At 39.4% G+C, this 9,350-nt stretch overlaps 1 protein-coding gene across 4 annotated transcripts; it reads left to right on the top strand.

Annotated features, from left to right (window-relative positions):
- The first annotated feature begins 505 nt into the window (after positions 1-505).
- On the top strand, positions 506-4,975 carry LOC116030612 (pentatricopeptide repeat-containing protein At2g27800, mitochondrial-like). 4 transcript variants are annotated; one of them, XM_031272919.1, is made up of 4 exons: positions 506-907; positions 1,665-1,744; positions 1,826-3,420; positions 4,438-4,975. In XM_031272919.1, the coding sequence occupies exons 2-3, from the start codon at positions 1,709-1,711 to the stop codon at positions 3,017-3,019; spliced, it is 1,230 nt and encodes a 409-aa protein (XP_031128779.1). In that variant the 5' UTR covers positions 506-907; positions 1,665-1,708; the 3' UTR covers positions 3,020-3,420; positions 4,438-4,975. The 4 variants fall into 4 exon arrangements, with proteins under 4 accessions (XP_031128779.1, XP_031128777.1, XP_031128778.1 ...); XM_031272917.1 differs by having other exon boundaries at positions 1,665-3,019; positions 3,182-3,420; XM_031272918.1 differs by having other exon boundaries at positions 1,665-3,019; positions 3,148-3,420.
- Positions 4,976-9,350: the final 4,375 nt, after the last annotated feature.

The raw sequence follows: 9,350 nt of genomic DNA, 5'->3' as shown, positions 1-9,350 counted from the left end.
CACACGAACTTGATCTTCAATAATGTCGTCTTTATCAGGGGGAGCATATATTGTACTCTTTTTCCCTTATTCAAAGTTTTTATTCCCACCGGGTTTTTCTTTGGTAAGGTTTTTAACGAGGCAATATAGTGTTCATCCTTTGGACATCCAAGGGGGAGTGTTATGAAATAAAAAGAAAATGATGGATGTCCAAGCTATGATTTGAACCTTGGACCTATTGTTTAAAGCTCAAGACTCAATCCATTTTGTTGCTACTACTATTGAAGAATGCTTGGAGAACATTTAGTTGTATATAATGGTTGAAGAGCTAATTCAAGATGCAGACAAAAGCTAGGAGCTACAGGAGGATTCGATCCCGTGACCATAGGGGCAGCTAAGCCTTTTCAGGCTTTAACAAATCTAGCAATGCTATGTCAGCCATGAGGTCATCTACAGTATACAATATATTTATTTATTCATTTCCGGGTAATATAAATACCCCATCACTCCCCTGTAAATCATCCACTCCAGAAAACATCAATAATATTGCAGTGTGCTTTCTCCTTCCCCATTTCAGTGTTCTTCATTCTTCGTAAAATCACAATTATTGTTAATATTTTATAACACAAATAAAATTTTAAGAATTAAATATTCAATTACTAAAAATAACATTAAGGTAAAATGATTGCATAGCTTCTCCTCCCATTCCCATAGGCGATAGTTGAGGCGACGAGACCTAAGATTCAAATTTCAGCAACCATTGAAGCAAACTTCAACGACAAAGCCGCCGGACCACTCCGTCTTCACGGAATCACAGATTCACAGCCACATTTCCGCAGGATCGCCGCGGCCTTCGCCGTGTATTCGTCTCAGTCAGCAGCTCCCTCGACCGTCATAAATCGTACGATAGCAGCTTGCAGCTCCTCAGGTCCGAACCTCTACCCTACTTCAGTAAATCCCTAAATATTGTATCAAATTTTCTTATTAAATTTGTCAAAATGGATTTGTGAGATTTATTTATAATATATTAATGTATAATTGCCAAATTGTGATCATAAATTCTAAATTGGTGAAGTGTTAATGCTTATTTGTAAATTATAAATGGTGAATTATAAATTATGAATAGGTAAGTTGTCTATTATCTAAATGTGATTGTGAATTGTTGAATAGGTAATTATAAATTATTAATTCATACGGAGTACAAAATATATTTTTTGGTTCAGTTATGGAAAAATATTTGTTGGTTGAACAGTTATATTGGCATTTGATAATTTTTCATGGAAATTTTTTAATTGTTTGAATTTTGTCCCTACCCAACCTTTTTTTTTTTTTCCTGGCTCTGCTCCTAAATCTTACTGCTTAATCTTAATTTTTTTTAAAAAAATTCATAATTAATTAGTACTCTGTAGTTCAGACCTGTGACTTTGTCTTCAATCTCTATCCCTCTGCCCCTCTGACCGTAATTGTGAACAATTGTTTACCTTTTGCATCAGCAGTAGCTAGAAAGTCCATTTCTTTCTAATTCTATCTTTGTTAGTTTAGGTTGAAGTTTCATCTAACACTTAGAAAGCATTATTTTGTATTCTAGATTTCTAGCTGTCAAGTTTAGTTAGCAATTAATATTATTTATCTCATTCTACCGAAGTTTTCTTGATAAATTTCTATTCATTTTGATATGCTCTCAGTGTATAGGCATTGCCTCCAGCTGTAATGCTCCAGTAAAGTAACCATGTATCGCCGTATGATAATAGCAAATCATCCAAATGTATGTGTTCCCTTGATCTCCACATGTGAGAATTTATTTATAAATGCTCGTTCCCATTACTCTAGTACATGCCATTTTCAGCGGCATTTACACAATTCGTCAAAATCTGTATCACTTCCGGCAAAAGAATGTTTTAAGGCATTTGTGCTAAACTTTATGCCGGTTTCTTTCTATTCTTCTGATGCAATCCAACGCCTGAGGGGCCCCCCATCAAGGTCTCTGAGAAGGAGAATGCGCAAAAGAGCTTTGGCTGCTGCCAAACCTGTTCTTGATGAATCCCGGGTTCAAAGGGCAATATCTCGACTTCCACCTAGATTTACCCCTGAGGAGCTGTGCAATGTCATGAATGTAGAAGAAGACCCTTTGGTGTGTTTAGAATTGTTCAACTGGGCATCAACTCAACATAGGTTTAGGCATGATGCCTCAACGTTCCACATAACCATACAGAGGCTTGGTGCAGTGAAAATGTATCAGGAGATGGATGATGTTGTCAATCAAGTGCTTGCTGTTCCCTCTATTGGTTCTGAGGCACTTTACAATACTATGATATACTACTTCACAGAAGCTAGGAAGTTGACTAGAGCTGTAAATATATTTAAGCATATGCAAAACAGTAAGAAATTGGATTGCAGGCCGTCAATAAGAACTTACAATATTCTTTTTGCTGCACTTTTGAGTAAGGGAAAGAATTCTTATATAAGTCACCTGTATATGGAGACCATTCGTAGCCTATTTAAACAGATGATTAGTGATGGGGTTGAACCAGATATCTTTTCCTTGAATTCTATGATAAAAGGATATGTTCTTTCACTTCATGTGAATGATGCTCTGAGGATATTTCACCAGATGGGTGTTGTCTATAAGTGCCATCCGAACTCTTTTTCCTATGATTATCTGATCCATGGATTGTGCGCACAAGGTAGAACAAAGAATGCCACAGAACTATGTGATGAAATGAAAAGGAAAGGATTCATTCCCAGTAGCAAATCTTACAACTCACTGGTGAACTCTTTAGCTTTGGGTGGAGAGGTAGAAAATGCAGTAAAATTATTGTGGGAGATGAATGACAATCATCAATCAGTTGACTTCATTACGTACAAGACAGTGGCTGATGAAATATGCCGGCAACAGAGCGTACATAATGCTATGAGTTTTTTGAAAGAGTTGCATGACAAGGATCTTATTGATGGCCATACTTATAAAAAGCTTTCATATGAACTTGAAGACAATTATCCCAATTCCCAAGACAAGCGTGGGCGTGGCAAATTGTTATAGGTATTGTACCCAAAGTGACTGTTAGTTTTCCAGTTCTTTTCTTTAGCGGGAATGCCACTGGGTTGAAGTACTTTATGACACAGTTGAGAAATTATGAGTAAGATATAACATATAATGATGTATAACAGATAACTGATGATTTTGTTGATAATCCTCTGGTAGCGGTGGTAATGATTCCGTTCTTCAGCTAATAATGCGGTTTCTGCCAACTAAGCCACTAGGTTCATCCGTAGACTCATAAAAAAATCACTTACACATCTCAAATGGTGTTTGAACTGAAGATTGGATTTCATTAGGCTTGGTGGATTGCAGTTCAAAGTGGTCCTGCAACTCGTAATGGGTGGAAAACAGGCTATCATTTGCAATCTAATGATGGTGGCTTGGATTCATTGGCTAGCCTGGTATGTCTTTTCATTGCCTTTGTTGTGTTTGAGTTCTCATACCCGTTTAGATATGCATTTTATGGTGTGCTACTTATTAATTAACTATTTTTAAACTACTTAGTTGTATGTTATTTTTTGCTGTTGTGATAGGACTATATATATGGTATCATCAATTTCCAGAGTTCTGATATAGCTTTTGTTCTATGCCTTCCCATATTTATTATCCTTTAGATTATTTTAAATTACTCTTACTGAGGTGAAATACTTCATTAAGCTGTGTGGTGTTTGGATGTGATCTTGCAGGACACATTAAAATCTTGACTTTTGATAGTGTGGTCAAAATTTTCTATCTTTTTTAGTACTATTCATTAATGTCATTTAAAATCTGAGTTTCATAGTATCAATTAGTAGTATTATGAGCCTTGTGTCACGGGCCTAGAGTCCGGCCCAATGCCCAGAGTCCGTGCGGCGTCCCAGGATCCTCTCACCCTGCGGACCAACCTTACCCCTCATGCATGCCAAAGTGGTTTCACCCTGCCGTGGGCTCATCAAGGGAACGGCAATTGCTCCAGACCAGTTGTGCCCTTCGAATCGCCTCGATCCCCTTCATAGTCAAGTCCAAGACTAGCACGAGCTCCCTGAACTTAACCGAGTTGGCATGCCTAACAAAGCAAGACCTTAGCATCTAAAGGCAGAACAGCCCTTGGTGCTATTGTCGCCCCCTACCCATTTTATGGCAAGCTAGCTAGTTGGCCTGTTCATTCAATGGGTCTAACACGGTCACGCAAATAGTGCGTGACACTCGACTCAGATAGCTCTGCAAACAAACATTATTAACACGTGTGATACGTAAGGTAATGAACATATATACTTAAAAGAAGATGAGCATTATAATGATAAACAATCATCACCCTTGTATTTTTCAGAAACACGATGTGCATTCATGTAGGGGCCGGTGACTTGAAGTTCATCATTCATGATATAACTAGCGAATATATATAATGTCTGAACAATACAATTTGATCTGTGTTTCAGTGGGTACTGATACTCTGATATTGTTCGTGTACTGTTCGGCATCACTGCTTTGGATGAATGGCAATAAATCCAGTAAAGTCGAGTCCAGAAAGATCTAATGGACCCTTTCTCTTTTCCTCTGCAACTTTGTTGTGTAAGAGCTTGGATTGTGTGGAGCTAAGTTGGTTGTGATAAATTACATGTCTTGTTGGATGCTCTCCCTGAAACTTTTTGGTGATCCATATCTACAAGTTGCCATGTTTCTATAGATGATGCTGAGAAACATTTTTTTTTATGCCTGAAGAGGATAGAGGATACCCGTGGTTGGTTTCATCATTCTTTTTGGAACTGGCCATAATCCAGAGCACTTTTTACTAATATTCACTATGTGACGTTTAATTTTCAATTATTTACATAGGGGGTGTTTGCTAAATATCTGTTAGCTAATAGTTGTTAGTTGATTGTGTTAGCGGATTTAACTAGTTGATAGCATTAGCTGATTGTAGAAAGATGTTTGGTAAATCATAGCTGATTACATACAAAATGACTTTCTTAAAAAGCTGATCGAGAAAGTTACTTTTTGAATATTATTGTTTTGGAGCAATAAGCTTTTACAAAAAATTAATTAATCAAACACTCATATTGGTTGTTTAACCAAGTCAAATAGCTAATAGTGCTCAAACAAGTCAAAAATTAGCTAATAAGCTAACTATTTTACCAAATAGGCTCATTCTTGCTTATTATCACAATTGTAATTGTAATGGTGATATTCATTGGCTATTCGGTTGTGTTATATAATAGATTTGATTGTGTTATATAGTACACTGTATATTTTTTGCTGCGAGAGAAATTAAAAAAAAAAAAAAAAAAAGCTTTGTTGCTTATCGCGGTTGAGTTGTTTGTTGTTGTTTTATTTTTTATTTTTATTTGTGTACTCATTTAGGGAGATTTTTTTTAAAAAATGATGAGTAGCTACTATATATGTGTATATTGGTAAATTTTGTTCATGTATAACAATTTACAAATTATATAGGAGAGATAAACTGCAATAAAAAAGCTTAATGAGATGAGCTTGACTGATAGGGTGTTGCTGTGTTAGTAAGAATCAAACTTGTGATCGGGAGGATTTCAATAAGAGATCTTGATACATACAAGAAGGAAACTCTAAAATTTGAGAGATTGTTGTGATACATACAAAAAGAAAATCTAAAATTAGAGAAATTCTAATAAGAGATCTTGATACATACAAGAAGAAAATCCAAAATTTGAGAGATTGTTGTGAACTTGTGATACACACAAAGAAAATCTAAAATTTGAGAACTTTTAACAATCTAAATATTTGCCAAGGACCTTGTAGTCCAGTGGCATCAAATCATTCCCTTTATACGGGAGGTGGTGGGTTCTAGTCTTAGTGAAGGCAATACTGATTTTTGTACCTCAATAGGTTGAGAAAGTAGTTATGAACAAATACTGCAGTAGTATTCAAAAAAACAATCTAAACATTTTAGAAGTTAAAAATGATAATTAATCTTTTTTATTTTCAATAAAAAATTGCTTGAGGAAATTTTAATATTTTTAAAGTATATATATGCTTGAAGATATGGAGTTTAAGCTAAATAATGGTAATAGGAGCTCACAGTTCTATAAAAAAAAAATTAAAGAAAAAGAAAAAAATTGGTAAAAGAGAAATAAATGTGTTAGTTTGGTCAGGTAGAACACGTACAATAAGCACGCATGACAACCAAGCTAATTTAAGCGAAATAGGAATTTATACTTAGCTATGCCTGTACTCAAAATAAAAATAAAAAAAAAATATAGCTATGCCTGATAATGTTTTTTTTGATAAAGAAAGAAAGAGGGTATAAAACCCGGAGAAAACAAAAACTACAGACTAACAACCCTCTGATCACGGGGAATCCGCCGATGGAAACTAGCCCTAATTTGGTCTTCACTTAGAATCTCCCTTAAATCAGTTGGAGCCTCCGCAAACTGAAGAAGACCAGTTGACGGATTGAGGGCATTTTTTGCAAGACAGTCAGCTAGTCTATTCTGCTCCCTGTAGACGTGGACGAACAAAAACCGCTCAAACCCCTGTGCTACAGTACAACAGCGTTTTATAATGTTATACACATTACCATAGCTTGAAATAGTGCCCTGCAGCATCTCAATCACTCTCTGCGAATCACATTCTACAATCAATTTCCTCGTCCCCCTCCTCAAGGCCATTAGCATGCCTTGGAAAACGCCCCAGGCTTCCGCCATTTCTGACGAGCAACAGCCAATATGGTATTGAAAACCCATATCCCAATTCCCATTGTGATCCCGTACCACACCCCCACAGCCAGCAACCCCAGTTGTAAGGGAATGACTACCATCCACGTTCAATTTCTTCCAGCCAAGAGGAGGTTTCGTCCAAGAAATCAGCACATCAACTTCATAGTTTCGCACATGGGTCGAAATTCGCCTTGCTGTAAAGGCCGCCGAAATCTCCGCCTCTTGCTTAGAGATCCACAGCAGCTTCTGGGCTAACGAGACAGTTCGACCATTAAAAATGGCATCGTTACGCCACTTCCAAATCCACCAGAGCCGAATAGCAAAACGAGTTGGCCAGTCTGCACTAGATCCAATTGAGGAATCTCCCCTGATGTTCAGCAGTAGCCAAGTATCCCAATCGAAACAATCAAGAGCATCAAGCACACGAGGTTGTAAAACCGCGCTCCAAATGGCCTTCGCTGCATGGCAACGGCGAAACAAATGATCCCGATCCTCCTGTTGCCCTGCACAGAGATAACATATAGTATTAGATGTAAGATGTCGTCGGCCACGCTCGACGTTAGTCATAACTCGATCATGCATAAGAAGCCAAAGAAAAAAACAGATCCGATTAGGCACTTTAAGCTCCCAAATCCGCAACCAATCCCGTGCAGTCCCTAACTGGACCGGAGGAAGGATAGTAGCGTAAGCAGACGCCATCAAACGGGGACATATCAAAGAGAGCACTCCGAACCTCTTCCTTGGTAACCGCTTGGTTAAACACCCTCAATTCGTCTTGGGAGAGTACTGGAAAGACGCCTTCCAAACTAGTCTCCCTTTGATCATCCGAAGAATCTGAAAACAGAGTGATATAAAAATTCTGAACATGGGCTTTGAGAAGATCACCATCCGTAATCCACTCGCCGTCCACATCCCTTAGACTAGAAATGGCGTTTCTGGACTTGCGAATAGTAGTAGCAATATGGTAGTATTTCGTATTCCGGTCCCCGGAGACAATCCAGTCTTCGCGAGACTGCTGGTACCACAGGAGTTCTTCTTGATAGAGAATCTCCTGATACTCCGCAGCAAGTTTCTTTTCCAACTTTACTAAGGCACCATGGCAATTCTGAGCAATCTGTCGCTGCACCCCATTTAAACGCGCAAGAACAATTTTTTTGCGGTGAACAATATTACCAAACACGTGCTTATTCCAATCAGAAAGAGCAGCCGTGGTGACCGGGATATTTTCAGTAAAACCCATGCTCGGACGCCAAGCGTTTTGCACGACATCCTTCACGGTGAGCCAAGCAGCCTGGAAACGAAACGGAGCCCTGTTGCGGCTTACATCCATTGCCTCAATCCGAATAAGGACAGGGGCGTGGTCAGACGAAATCCGGGGGAGGTGCATAACTGTAGCCTCCGGGAAACGATGTCTCCAAGCGATATTGCAAAGAGCCCGGTCAAGCCTTGCCCCTTTTGTAAAACCCGACTGGTCGCTCCGAACCCATGTCAGCTTTGGACCATGAAATCCCATATCAATGAGACCTTCAGAGTTGATCCAATCAGCAAATTCTGAGCTCCGCTGTAACGAGAAAGCAGAATAATTAGAGGTTTCGTTTTGGTTAACAACAGAATTAAAATCTCCAGCAATCAACATAGGACCTGAGAGACCCAGCTTGGTCATTTGAAGTTCGCTCCATAGACTACCACAAAAACCAGTAATCTTGAGGATCCACACCGACCTGCAAAACTACAAACTGAGGATGAGTAAATTGAACCACGACTTGAGTAGCAACATGCCAAAAAATCCAAATACCCCCACTGCAACCCACCGCCTCCACTCGAACCCAATCTGAAAAGCCAAGTCGCGTCCAAATAGCATTTGCTTGAGAGCCTGCGACCTTAGGTTCGACGAGGCCAAGAATAGCGGGTTTATGGGTCTGAACAAGAGTTTTAAGAACGCGGTGGAAAGCTTTACCACCAGCGCCTTGACAGTTCCAAACAATAAACTTTATAAAAACAAGAAAACAAAGAGAAGAAACCAAAACGGAAACGAAAAAGAAAACACATAACAGAAAACTCAAACAGGGGTAGAAGACCCATCGGCCCCCCTAGAAGTAGCCTCGCAATTATCCTCTATGTCCATAACCACATCTCCCTCAAAGTCTATACCGTCAGGCGGATCCCCGTGGTGTTCGGGAGGAGGGGCAGGCAGTGGTATTCATATCAGCATGTAATCGTTCCCCAGTGCAAACCCGTGTAGATTCAATCAAGTTACCCCCTTGCTCGCCCCGGACTACCACATGCTCATCCTCCTCGGCAGCTCGCCTTGAACATGAACCTCTAAGCGTATTACCCCCCGGATGGATTCTGTTCTCTGGCCGATGTCTGGGCAGCAGGGACATCGTTTGTAATCTGTTTCTCATTTGCAATAACATTCGCACGCCGCGGTCTCCCACCCATAGAAGGCGACTTCGAAACAGTACTTGGATCCTTCGCTAAATTCTCCGGAGATTTACCATGCCGATCAGATGGCGATTGTCCATTAGTAAGTGCCATGTCCTGATCATCACCAGTAGGTTCGGCATCTAGTAGCGCATACCTTGAGCCTGAAACTTTGTGTGTAGCCGCAGTAGCAGTCGATTTTTCACGATTACCTGCTCTATCTCCCTGCCGACCCT

The sequence above is a fragment of the Ipomoea triloba genome, chromosome 9, assembly GCF_003576645.1.
Source record: "Ipomoea triloba cultivar NCNSP0323 chromosome 9, ASM357664v1".
In the NCBI taxonomy this organism is placed as follows: domain Eukaryota; kingdom Viridiplantae; phylum Streptophyta; class Magnoliopsida; order Solanales; family Convolvulaceae; genus Ipomoea; species Ipomoea triloba.
The sequence above is the reverse complement of the archived record's forward strand: the minus strand, read 5'-3'. Positions and strand labels throughout refer to the sequence as shown.

Coding starts and splice junctions, on each gene's coding strand:
- LOC116030612 (XM_031272917.1), top strand. CDS start 1,709: ATGTATCGCCGTATGATAATAGCAAATCATCCAAATGTATGTGTTCCC.